This window comes from Microcaecilia unicolor, chromosome 5 (genome assembly GCF_901765095.1).
Source record: "Microcaecilia unicolor chromosome 5, aMicUni1.1, whole genome shotgun sequence".
Classification (NCBI taxonomy): Eukaryota; Metazoa; Chordata; class Amphibia; order Gymnophiona; family Siphonopidae; genus Microcaecilia; species Microcaecilia unicolor.
Genome location: NC_044035.1, coordinates 107901848 through 107915914, shown reverse-complemented (window position 1 = coordinate 107915914; position 14067 = coordinate 107901848). Strand labels below are relative to the sequence as shown.

Genomic DNA, 14067 nt, shown 5'->3' with positions numbered 1-14067 from the left:
TTCCTTTTCTTTGTGTGATTCGTAGAAATGACTGCTTATGGTATGGTAGAATTGCTCAATAGGTCCTAGAGTGTTTTGTATTCTCGGCATACCTAGTACTGTATTTTGGAGGGGGTGTTAAAAAATGACTGGGAGGGAGGGGGGCCTTGGAGCTGGGAGCCCTAGGGGGGGAAGCCCTGGAGCTGGGGGCCTTGGAGCTCAGAGGGAGCAGCCCGGGAACTCAAAGGGAGGGGTAGCCGGCCCTGGAGCTAGGGTGGGGGCGGAGTTAGGTGGGGGCAGGGCTAGGGTGGGGCCCCATCAAATTGGTCTGCATAGGGCCCCGCACTTGCTAAGACCGGCCCTGCACGAGGTTATGCGAGTGCCAGCAGTATTCAGTGCCAGCACTCACATAGCTAAGCAGTTTGATTTAGGGCAGTTCAAAAAGCTAAATAAGGCCGCTTAGCAATGTGGGTGCCAGCACTGAATAATTCCGGCACCTGCATTACCTTTAAAAAAAAACCTAGCCCACTCCCATCCCCCCAACAATGCCCCCTTTCCTCCCCCTCCTCCGAGCCCTCACCAATAAGACAATTCCCCTGAAATGCCCCTGCAGGTCCCTGGAGCAGTTTTAGTGGGTGCAGTGCACTTCAGGCAGGCGGACCCAGGCCCATCCCCCCCCCCCCCCCCACGTTACACTTGTGGTGCTAAATGTGAGTCCTCCAAAATCCACCCGAAACCCACCGTACCCACATGTAGGTGCCCCCCTTCACCCCTTAGGGCTATGGTAGTGGTGTACAGTTGTGGGAGTGGGTTTTGGGGGGCTCATCACCCAAGGTAAGGGCGCTATGCACCTGGGAGCAATTTGTGAAGTCCACTGCAGTGCCCCCTAGGGTGCCCGGTTGGTGTCCTGGCATGTGATGGGGGACCACTGCACTACGAATTCTGGCTCCTCCCATGACCAAAGGGCTTGGATTTGGTTGTTTTTGAGATGGGCATCTTCGGTTTCCATTATGGCCGAAAACAGGGGCCGATCATCTCTAAGGTCGACCATCTCAACATTTAGGTCGACCATCTCTAAGGTCAACCTAAATGTTGAGATTTGGGTGTCCCCGACCGTATTATCGAAACGGAAGATGGACGCCCGTCTTGATTCAATAATATGGGTTTCCCCGCCCCTTCGCAGGGCCGTCCTAAAAGGATGCCTTCATGAAAACATGGGCGCCCCGTTCGATTATGCCCCTCCAGGTCAACCTGTATCCATGGTGGTCCAGCAGTGGTCGTTGGGGGCAGGAGTGCAGCAAGGGCATCAGGGACCATCAGGGATACAGGGGAGCCCTGCCTGGATGACTGGGGGAGTTGCAGGGGGCAGCGCTTCTTATTGGCACGGGCTCAGGGGAGGGAAAGAGGGGGCAGGAGGGGCTCTGGGGAATTTTTTTAAAATTATGAGTCTCGGCCTGAATATTAGCCGGGCCCATATAAATTCTGGCTCTGAGCTGCCCCAAAATTATCCCCCGATATTCAGTGCTGGTGCACGGATATGGGCCGGCACTGATCAGGGGATAATTTAGTCAGTGATGACCAGCATTTAAAAAGTGCTGACCACCGCTGGCTGAATATCGGGGGAGCATGAATTTATATTTACAGAGGGAACTTTTTTTTTTATATTTAAATCATTTTTATTATGGAACTAGACATTAACATTATTGGTAACCAATCATTTGTTATAATTTAAACCTTGTACAATTATGACCATGCTAACATCATTCTTTCTAACAAGTTCCCAATTCCTTTTTTTCCCCCCCCCCCCTTCCCTCTCCCCGTCCACCCCTATCCCTTCCCTTTGGCTCCCCCCCCTTCCCCTTTTCGTTCTCCAACCCTTTAAACCAACTTGGTTCCATACATGAGACTCAGACTTTTTATAGTTATCTGTTCAAAAGTCGGCTTCTCGCCGCTGGGGTTAGTGTACTCAAAAATAAACACCAACATTTCTGCCAGTTTTCCCCGTGTCTTGACGAAATATCCCTGATTGCCGTCTTCTCCATTCGCATCAGAGTAATCATACGCACTCTCCATTCCTGCAACGTGGGACATTTATTTGTAATCCAATTGGCCATTATGCATTGTTGTGCTATTATGACAGTTTTTCCTAAGAATATTTTCAGCCCCTTCACAGAGCGCCACGGTGCTCCGAAGTGGTTAAACAACAGTCTCGCATCTAGCTGCCATTTCACTTTCCACAATTTAGAAACATGGGATGTAATGTCTTTCCAGAACTTTTGTATTCCTGTGCATGTCCACAGCATGTGACCCAACGTCACTCCATCTACTCCACATTTTGGACATTCCCCCCATGGGGACATGCCCATATGAAACGCCCTTCTAGGCGCCACGTACATTCGCATCACAGTTTTATACTGTATTTCCCAGTGTACTGCATATTTTGAGCGTCTCTTAATTGACAAAATATAGTCTTTGAGCAGGTTTTCAGTAATGTCTGTGGCTAAATCTTTTCCCCAGACTTCGGCCAACCGCCCATAATCCACCTCCGGAGTCATATCCTTTATGTGGCGATGATGGAATGCCAACGGTACTTTATCCTGCGCTCTTAAAGAGTACGCTGAGGACAATTCTTCTTGTACGTCCTCCGTCAAGTCTGTCCATGGCAGTGTTTTAATGTAGTGTTGCAGCTGTACATAATGAAAATAATCTCTTGGAGGGATTAAAAACTCTGTCTTCAATTCTGAGAATGACTTAAGCTTGCCTTCCAACGTCAACACTTGTAACAAATATGTCATTCCTTTTAGTTTCCATCTACTAAAAGCTGGGTAGATGCATCCTGGCCTGAAATTAGGGTTGTTCACAATAGAAAGGTAAGGTGTTACTTTGGGCGAGAACTGGTACTTCCGACATATCCATCTCCAGTTTGCCTTAGCTGAGCTCATGATCCCCGTAACTTTCAGTATCTCTGGAATGTCCCCTCCTCCTGAATGTAGACAGTTACTAAAATGAGTCTGTGGAAGCAAGCTGAGTTCCAACTCTGTATTTGAGAAATAGGAGGTCTGGCGGAACCAATCGTTGATGTGACGCATCCCGCTGGCAGCTGTTATATTTTTAATACTAATTAATCCCATACCTCCATATTCTTCTGGGGTACACAGAGTGTCTAGAGATAGACGAGCTCTTTTCCCTTTCCACAAAAACTTTCTTAACATTTTATTCAGACTGCGTTCTTCTTTATTTCTCAAAAATAATGGCAACAATTGAAATACATACAACCATTTAGGTACAATGCACATGTTAAACAGAGCTATTCTTCCCCATAGATTTAGTGGCAATGATTCCCACCCCCTTAGGTTCTGTTCGGTGTCCCTCAGTAATCGTTGTATGTTAAGTGTATAAACCTGTGCCAGATTTGCTGATAACCATATCCCCAAATACCTGAGTACCCCATCTGCTTGTTTAAAGGGGAGCCCATGCCCCTCTCTTTCTGCCAAAGTAGAGAAAACTGACAGAGCCATGGATTTGTCCAGATTTAAGGTGAACCCGGCCACCCTCTTGTACCTGTCTAATACCTCTAAAAGGGGGTTAAGCGAGCGCCCAACATCTGTAATTATCACCAAAAGGTCATCGGCGTATGCTAGCACTTTTAGTTGGTACTTATCGAAACTCACTCCTTTAATGGCTTCTACTTCATTTATTTGTCTCAGTAACGGTTCCAAAGTGAGCACAAACAATAGCGGAGATAAGGGGCACCCCTGTCTCGTGCCACGTTCTATTTGAAATTCTTCACTTAAAGTCCCGTTTGCCAATACTGCCGCCCTCGGTTGGCTGTACAAGGTTTTTACTGCTTTTCCAAACCATTCCCCAAATCCCAGATGCTCCAGAGTCTGGAAGAGGAAATCCCAACTCACTTTATCAAAAGCTTTCTCAGCATCCAGACTCAGGAGCATCGCGGGGTCTCTCCTTTCCTGGCATCTAGCCATCGCTACCAGGGCCTTTCGTACGTTTAAAACCGATGACCTATTCCTAACGAATCCCACTTGGTCCGGTCCTATCAGTCTTGGAAGAACATCGGCCATGCGCTCCGCCAGAATTTTTGCTAGTATTTTAATGTCTACATTCAATAACGATATGGGTCTATACGACTCTGCTAATTCTTTTGGTTTACCTGGTTTTAGTATTAAAGTAATTGTTGATGTATTAGCGTACTGGGGCAACTGGCCACCTTCTATCACCTCTTCAAAATAGTCTATCAATGCCCCTCTTGCCTTCAGTGGCAACATCTTATAAAATTCGCCTGAAAAACCATCTGGCCCTGGCGCCGAGTATGACTTCAGTTTTTTTATTACTGCCTGCAATTCTTTTGCCGTCAAAGGAGCGTTTAGGGCTTGCTGTTCCTCAGCTGTCAGCCTAGGGAGTCCTGTTTGTGTCAAATATCTCCTAATCCTCTGCGGGCTTTCTAGCTGTTCTTTTTTATATAGAGTGGCAAAGTGTGAAGCCAAAATTTTTGCAATTTGTGTTGGATTGTTAGTTAGCTGGCCTTGTCGATTTCTAAGCGCATCAATTGTCCTTGGGCCATTCCAGGTCTTTATAGCCCGAGCCAACATGCGGCCCGGTCGATTACCATATCTCTCTAACCTATATTTCTTATATATTTGGGAGTGTGTTTCTCTTTCATGCAGCAATGTGTTAAGGGACACCTGTGTGGCTTTCAACGTCTCTAGCCTCATTGGGGTTGGATTCTCCGCATAAGCTTTCTGTGCTCGTTTCAATTGTGCTTCTAGTAAAAGTACGCTAGCTGCCACTTTCTTCTTTTTAAGAGAGACATAAGCTATAATGGATCCCCGGAGGACGGCCTTAGAGGTCGACCAAAATAGGGATGCTTGGTCCGCATGCTGCGCATTATCTGCCTCAAAATCATCCCACTTCTTGTTAATATATTTTTGGAATTGTGGATCTGCTACTAGATATGCCGGGAACCTCCATCTTTTCCCGCATGACTCTGCAATATTAGTTTCCAGATCCAACCACACTGGAGCATGGTCAGATATTTCTTCCGGTCCTATAATTACCCTCTGCACCCTATGGAACTCCCCACGTGATATTAATATATAGTCCAGCCTAGCTTGCGTCCCATGCGCCCGAGATCTATGCGTGAAATCTGTTTCTGTTGGGTGTAAGGCTCTCCATGTGTCAACCAGATCTTGTGTGTGTACTAGGCATGGTAGTGTCTCTCCCCTATGTCCTTGATAATGAGAGGAGCCTGGATTTGTGCAGTCCCGGACTGGGTCCATTACCAAATTCAAGTCTCCCACTACCAGTAATGGGCGGTTTCCGTTTAGATTGCATAACTTCATTATTGTTTGATAAAACTCAGGATCATGTGTGTTAGGCCCATAAATTACCAGCAAATTTACTTCCATCCCTTGCAACCATACCTTTAACATCAAATACCTCCCCGCCTGATCTGTGGCTATCAATGAGGCCTTATACGCCAATCCTTTTCTAAATAAAACTGCAACACCACCTTTACGGCCCCGGGGGGAGCTGGCAAACACCTCTCCTACCCAGGTTTTCTTTAATTTATTGTGTTCTGCCACTGTCAGGCGGGTTTCTTGTAAACAGGCGATATCTGCCTTGTGTCTCCGCAGGGCTGCCAGTATTTTTGCCCGCTTAATTGGAGAGGAAAACCCTCCCACGTTCCATGTTATTATTCGCACGGGCATGATCTAAATTGAATGTGATACCCTAATGTTCGGCGCCCTTTTTGACTTTTAGCCGTTGCCCTGTGTGTCTCATGCTTTGATTGTATCTGCTCCCTGTCCTGCCCTCGGATAAATACTGTGCCTTCGAGGTCTCTGCTTTGACTGAGCCATACTAAAATATATTTTGCCCTCCCCCCCTCCCAAGCCCTTCCCAACCCTTCCCGATACTTCCCATTACCCCATCCTGTAATGCTACCCCGAAACATTTCCCAGGTCGCAATGCCTACGAAAATGTAAAAACCACGTGCCTATGCTTTGAGACCCCCTCCCCCATTCTTATACAACATATTTTCTCCCCATTTTCCCCTGTGAAGATCCTACTCACAATCAATTATGCCTTCTTACACAGTTTTGTTCATTTTTTCTACGTACTGTCCAACAGCTGGTGTTCCGCCAAAGCCGCCTGTGCTTCCTCCACTTTATTAAAAGATTGCCATTTATCCTGAATGCACAGCCGCAGCTTAGCGGGATACTGCAACGCAAACTTTATCTTTTTCTCAATCAACTGTGAGCACAGTGGGTGAAATTTCTTACGCTGCTCCTGAACCAATGTTGTGTAATCTTGGAAGATCAGAATATTGCGTCCACCATATTTAAGTGAGTCTCTCTTTAGTTTAAATCCTTGTAATATTTCGATTTTGTGTTTGTAATTAAGGATTTTCGCCACCACCACTCTTGGCCTATTGTTTGCTTCCATTTTTCGCCCTATTCGGTGTGCCCGTTCCACTACCAGCGGGCCAGACGAATCCGTGAGCGCCAGTTCCTTTGCTAGCCAATTTTCAAGCCAGGTTTCTAGATTTCGTTCTGGTAATTGCTCTGGGAGCCCAACTATACGGACATTATTTCTCCGCGAACGGCTCTCTAGGTCCTCCAACTTTGCAGTTTGTTCTTTCAGTTGTTTTTGCAGACTATGGATATCTGGCCCATAACCTCGTGTTTCATCCTCGAGGGCCGCCATTCTGGCCTCCAGATCTCCCGTCCTGATCCCCAAGCCATCCACCGCAGTCTGATATTGATCTAATTTGTCATGCAACGCCGACCATTTCGGAGCCCAAGCTTTTTCGATAGCAGAGGTCAGTTGAATCAATTGCTGTTCTGTAAAATTATGCGTCGTTGCCGCGATTCCCGGGCCTTCCGCCATAACTCCATCCAGGGTTCCCGCTTTATTTTTTTCTTTCTTTGCAGTGCGCAGCGCCATACCACCTGGCGATTTTTGAATATATTTGTCCATACGCACTTGTAGTCTTGATTAATGGTGGTAGTTGCCGCTTTATTGTTAATTAAGCAGTTTAGGGGGAGCGAGTCTCGGAGCTAGAGCAAGTCACGTCCTGCTCAGCTCATCGCATCACGTGGTTTACAGAGGGAACTTTTATGCATAGCAAATTTGAAAGTATACAAAAATAGTTCCATTAAGCTTTACCCATAAAATGCAAGGACCTAAACATGGAAGATTGCAATGATTTTTATTTGTAAGGCTAGGGGATAAGCTTTTATAAATAGATTATGTATTACAGGAGACCTGTAACATTAAAAATCCAACATAAACATCAGAATTAACAATTTTACACTTCAATGCAAATGAACAGACAAGACCTAACACTGCATGCATGTACCTACCTTCACCAATGCCCCCTGAGACTGAACGTTCAACATTTGTGCCAAAAACTGTGGCAAGAGTTGGAAAAAACAAACACCTATTAAAGGAAACAAAGAATTACAATTTAAAGTTTTCCTTATCTATGAAAATCACACACAAGCTAAACTCAAAAATAAAATTCACCAGATTTGACATTTCATCCATATCTAACCATTATTTCCATACTTAGATATTTTGTAAGTTTATAGACAACTTTTCCCTATGATCAATGTGGGGTAAAATAATAATTATTATACAGAAAACACAGATTATTTTTATTTTATTTACAAAAATGTATTAATTACATCTAGTATACCCCTGAAGCAATTTAGAACATTCATTAAAATATCCCAAAATAATATTCTTTTTTCCCAACACATATTATTAATTTTTCCACAAGGATTTTGCAAGCGAATACATAACAAGTATATTGAACCTTTCAAATAATACCAAATAAAATCAACCACACTCCCCCACCACCCTGAACCCACCCTAACTCCCTTACCCTCCCCCCCCCCCCTCAATTAAACTATCCAACTTTCTCCATTCTTCCTAAAATAAATATTCTTATCAAATTAAAAACTACCTGCCACTTCCCCTTAAGGGCACTCCCTCACAGTTCCGCATGGAGGAGTAGAGTCTAAAAGGCATGGTCCAGGAAGTATAAAAGCTCAGGGTACAGTTAGGTTAAGGAGGCCCAGAGGAAAACAGCAATGCCCAACTGTATATGCCTCCACTATACCATGACAGTCAGGTAGGACAAGTTCAACTTGGGACTTTGCTGATTTGTGTTTTTGACCTGGCCCCATGCAGGTCGGCCCATGGTTCTGTAAGAAGTAGGGGAGGTCATCTCTGATTCCCTCTGGTGGTCATCTGGTCAGTTCGGGCACCTTTTTGAGGCATGGTCGTAAAAAAAAGGGACCAAGTAAAGTCGGCCAAATGCATGTCAGGGACACCCTTCTTTTTTCCATTATCAGCCGAGGACACCCATCTCTTAACCATGCCCCCGTCCCGCCTTTGGAATGCTGCCGGCACGCCCCCGTCCCGCCTTCGGTAAGCTGCTGACATGCCCCCGTGAACTTTGGTCGTCCCCGTGACGGAAAGCAGTTGAGGACGCCCAAAATCAGCTTTCGATTATGCCGATTTGGGCGACCCTAAGAGAAGGACGCCCATCTCCCGATTTGTGTCGAAAAATGGGCGCCCTTCTCTTTCAAAAATGACCCTGATAGTGTAACTCAAAAAATAATAATAATAATAATAAAAGTAATACCCATAGCCAGTAGATGACATGTCAAACTCTATAAATGATGGAGCTGATGCTACTTTATGAGGTTGAAAGTTCCTTGGTGATGTCATGGAGACCAGATTCACTGATGTCTGGAGGGCATTAGCAGAGCACCCAGAGAGCCAAGGTTTATGTGTACTTCGTAAATGACTCCCATCATTGTCTATGCTTTCTGCTTCACAGTCGAAATGTTCTTCTAAGAAAGAGGAAAAAGAGTTAGTATCACTTACCATGGTTCTTGCTGTGATTTTAATTTTTTTAGCTATGCTTAAGTAGACAACACAATCATTTTTCCATAAAAATAAATCTTGATAGTTTGAAGGCCCATTTAAATACTGTAAAACATAGAGATCAGAACTGAGAAATGCTCAATTCCAGTCATATTGCCGACACAAGAGCCTTTTCTAAAATACCAGCAGGACTGCACAAGTATTTGGCTACATAAACAGCAGGAGCAATCATTAAAATAAACGGCATGAACTCCGAAGCTTCCACATGGAGGCGGCGATTTCACAACGTCCATGTGTAGCTGTTCCACTTTACACCCCAATCTGAACCCCAGGAATACTCAGCTCATATAAACTTATGTTATTCTCGATATATGAGCATATATTTACAAGTATATACCCCAGGCAGTTTTATAAATAACCATTTCTATATAGAGAGCACTGTTCTTCCCACAGAAATGCCTTATAAAAATGTCTGTGTAATTATCTTTACATCATCCTATAGTACCTTGTTCATGAAGAATCTACTTAAGTGTTTAACAACTAAATATAATTTTATCATAGATAGAGGCCCTGCATCTTTTTTTTTATTATTTCATAATTTGGATTTTACTCCATTAGATCAGCAAAAATGATATGCTGCACAGCCAAGTGAGCAGCATTATGGACAAGGCTTCTATCCAGGCATGCATTCAGTTTGTTAAGTTTAAACTATCAATAGGGTATGATAAACAAGAATGTTTTCCTTAGAGAAGGTTCACAAAGTTTCATTTTTACCTTGATTCTCTTCAGAAGTGCATATGTTCCTTGGGAAACTGGTGACATTTGATGGTTTCATTCCAAGATGAAGAAACTGCCTGAAAATACAATAGAGACATTCAGAAGTGTACCAGAAGAACCATTTATGAGATGGATGACTGCCGTTATTTCATATATACTGGTACATTTTCAAAATGTTTTATCTATAAAGAAAAATGATACATTTGGGAACTAACAAACTCTTTAACCTATCACCTACAGGGACCATGAAGTCCCTGACTGAAATTGAAAAATTTAGCCAGCCCTGGTTTTACCTCACTGTGTTCATGGATAGTCTTGCTTTTATTCTGGGAATCAGAACCACATTTCCCTGGTCGCAATGGGGCTAAACAATAATTGGCCCAGTCTCTCCCTTTGAACTCGAAGCTGGAGTCACTGTACTACAGGGCTTCTCACACAGTCCTGGGGCCTCCACAGTCAGTCAGATTCTAAGGATAACCCACTATGAATATGAAAGAGGTAAATTTGCATAAAATGGAAACGTAATGTAAGCCCTGCATTTTCATAGTGGACACCTTGAAAAATCAACTGGCAATGAAGTCCCCGGGACTGGTCTAGTAAAGCTGCTCTACTGTTAACACCAGGCAGTGGAACAGGGCGGTGGCCTGACCAACCTTTAGCCGCCACAAAGAATTAGCAATTAGAAAGCACAGGGGGTGAGGGAAACAGGGATTTGTGTATTTGAATCCTCAAGCAAAAGGTATCAATATATTTTGTCTGAACTAGGCTGCCAATAATTCCATGTTGTGAACAACAAACGGAGTCAATCTATATTTTATACTTGCAATTGACATGGCATAAATGGGCACGGCTAAATTCATATAAATGCCAATTTATGCTAGTATCCTATAACTGAACCTGGGTACCCTGGTGCCATTAAAGAATTAGAGGTAAATTCTATAAACAGTGCTTAAAAATTGATGCTGGAAAAAATCAGCATAGAGCACTATTTTATAAACACTGCTCTGAATTGAGTGTCGTTTATAGGATAGCGCTTTGTTGTGTGCAAAATTCCATGTGCAGATTAGAGAATAGTGGCACTTTTATGCACATAACATAATTGCCTAATTAGGTGCAAATCGGTGATTATTGGAATTAATTGGCAGTTGAACACGTAACAGCACTTAGGCCTTACTCTATAATATTAGTGCCTGCACATAACTGTGTGTAACTGTGAGAGGGGAATGGGTGGGGCAGAGCTGCGCCAAACAGTTAACACACCAAACTTTTAGAATATTGTCAGTTACACATTTGACTGGCACATTTCGGCATGAGCATAGACCTAGCATAAACGCTTGCACCTAAAGTTACCTGCAGAACTTCAGATTTGTACCAATATTCTATAACAGCAATTGTTTAATGGATGTTATAGAATTTCTCCTGAATTATATAAATGATGCCTTAAGTTGTGTGCGCTAACTTGGCCACATGGCCTATTTGTGCATACAACTTGACATGCAAAACAGCGCCAATAATTGGTACTTAACAACCAATTAGCGGTACTAATTGGCTTTAATTAGAATTTACGCATACAATTTTCTAGGCATACTCTATAGCATGGTGTATGTAAAGTCTAATGCACACAGATGAAAAGGGGGCATAGACATGTGTATACAATAGGTGGGTCGTGGGCGTTTCAAAAAACTATGTGCACTGTTATAGAATACATCCGATCTGCACCTAAGTTAGGAGCAGGTATTTAGGCCTGGTTTTAGGTGGCCTAAATGGGTGCACCTAAATTTTAGCCACTGAATTTAAAGAAACTCTTTCTAACCTTTTAAAACTGCTTTCATTTTATCCACCCAATGAACTACTGGTGCTGGAAGAACAGGGGTGGAAGAGAAGGCAGCCATTGTCCCAGAGGTGACAGTGGTGGATCCAACTGTGCTCACCCTTAGTTCTATTTGGGAAGCCACAAAAGGTCTGGAAACTTCTTTTCAAACTTTTTCTGTTATGACATCTTCAGAGTTAAGTAAGGTGGTTGGAACTTTTCAGGAATAAGGGTTGTGGGAAGTGCAACTTGGCTCTAAAGTTGAAAAAACTTAAGAAAAGCGTGTTTGAGGTGTAATTAGTGTCTAAAATTCAAATGGGATAAATGCAGGAATGTTGAAAAAGCTGGAATATCTTGAAAATATGACTAGAAGGCACAGTTCATTCAGAATACACTTAGCGAGTTGTGCACGTAAATTCTAATTATTGCCAATTAGTGCTTATTATTGTTTGTTAAGTGTTGTTATCAATGCTGATTAGCTTGATAAGCCAATTAAGTTATGTGTGTTGTTATAGAATCCGCCTGGATTTCAGTACAGATCTCTAGGCTCGCTATATAGAATCCGGCAGAATACGACTATTGTAATTAGGCTCTAAGAAGCCAAGAGTATATCATAACATTTTTGTTTGGAAAGGTTACTGCAGAATGTTTAAGTAACTGTACCTCAACACATCTGGTTCAACAGCTTGGGAGGCGAGCTTCTCAAAAATCTTCACCAGGTGTATGTGCAAAGGGTCTGTATTGTCACACAGCACATCCTGACAGAAGGTGACAATGATGTTCAGTAACCCAGCTTCACATAACCCCTGGCGATTCTTTTCAGATTTCATGCAAGACAGGATGTGATTTGCCACTGAACACTGAATTTCCTTAGAAAGCTGCGAGAAAGAAAAGCACCTTACTTTATTAGAACTAAATAAAATAATAACTTTAATATTCTATGACAGGACTTATAGTGGAATGCAGTATAAATGATACAATCTTAATAAATTGCAAACATATATGCACATATACAACATTAAAAACACAGATGAGGGATGTAGGTTATAGAACTAAACTTATTTATTTGTTTTTTTACTTACGAGACACCAGTCCATAAAAAATGTTCCAGATGACTTACGGCCATCATACATAATATAATAAAAACACAAATTAACAATACACCAAGTCATTTGAACCAAATTACAAAACATATAATAATAAAACACAAAATAAGTAAATCGAAACTAATATCATACTTCCACCCCCAATATTTGAACACCAGAATTAATGTTAGATTTAAACCCGAGATGCAGCATTTATATCTGTACCCACATTCTCAGTGCTGTCTGCTACCCTGATATTAGCGCTGGGTATACACTGACTGGCAGAAATTATTGGAGTACTAACATTGAATATGGAGCTCTGGATCTCCCCAGAATTACCCACATAGTGCTGGGGAAGTCAGGGAAGATTTTCAGCAATATTATCCGGATAATGCCAATGAAAATCCAGTGAGTGGTGCTTAGTGGTGTAGGAGTCACTCCTGTCTAAATAAGTACTGCTCAATATTGGGCCCATAGATCTTGTTGCAAAAAAGCTTCCTGAAATAATCAGGGTCTTTTTGACTGTGAATTCTTTACAAATTTTCAAAGCAAAAGTGTGTGCCTAATTTATTTTGAAACTTCCTATAGGTGCATGCTAACCTCTGGACTTTATATATGGCACCCAGATATGGGCACCTAAATTTGAGCACAATTCCTAAATGTGTGCACAACTTAATTGGCTAATGAGTCTACCCACTCCTGCCCTGGCTGAGATAATATTTAACCATCTGTCTGACCTCATGTGCAACTTTAAATCACTCATCTTACTTTCTAACTCTTCTTACTCTCTAACCTATCTATATGTTACATCTTTGCTTTACCCTTCACTATCAATTAAAATGTTCTTTTTTTTTTTTAAATATATATTTTTATTCACGCAACAACAAGTTGTGAATACAAAATACAGCAACTCTGCTCAGTATACAATTCAAAATCGTCAATCCAAACTTACGTTCAACATTTATGTCTATTCTAAAATCTTTTACACAACCTGTAGTGCATTTTATTGTTTTATCCCCCCAAGCATCCTACCTTACATTCTATCAAATATTCCATTCTACTTCTCACCTTCCACACCCTCCCTCCCCCTCCCCCATTCATCCCTGCATACTCCTTCTCCCAGTGTCCCCTCCATCTTCAGGTGAGTAATTGTAGACATTCTTCCCACAACGTGGCATACTTGCGAGTCTCTGGTTTATTAGCCTTGGAGTAAATTTGCTTCTCATGTGTGCCTACTTCCCTCATTTTTATTTTCCATACCACTCCTAGTGCACCCTCCTCGACACCCCAAAACTGCAATATTGTTTTTTTAACCAGCAGGAGGGAGACATATACCAGCCTCCTGTATGGCTGAGTCAATCCCTGCCCAACTAAGAGTGACTGTTCTCCAAGCAGTAAAGTGGCATAGTCCCAGTCTAATGTTTTCTGCACCACCTTATTAAGCAGCTGTATAGCTTCATTCCACAACCCCAGAGCCGGGCATTCCAGGAAAGAGTGCAG

General features: G+C 42.7%; 1 protein-coding gene across 1 annotated transcript in view; it reads right to left on the bottom strand.

Annotated features, from left to right (window-relative positions):
• WDFY4 (WDFY family member 4) overlaps positions 1-14067 on the bottom strand; it is a 593767-nt gene that overhangs the window by 413042 nt on the left and 166658 nt on the right. The window contains exons 15-18 of the mRNA XM_030203170.1: positions 12146-12360; positions 9670-9749; positions 8651-8861; positions 7362-7438 (exon numbers count right to left, since the gene is read on the bottom strand). Coding sequence (XP_030059030.1) covers positions 7362-7438; positions 8651-8861; positions 9670-9749; positions 12146-12360 — 583 coding nt within the window. The remainder of the gene's footprint in view (positions 1-7361; positions 7439-8650; positions 8862-9669; positions 9750-12145; positions 12361-14067) is intronic.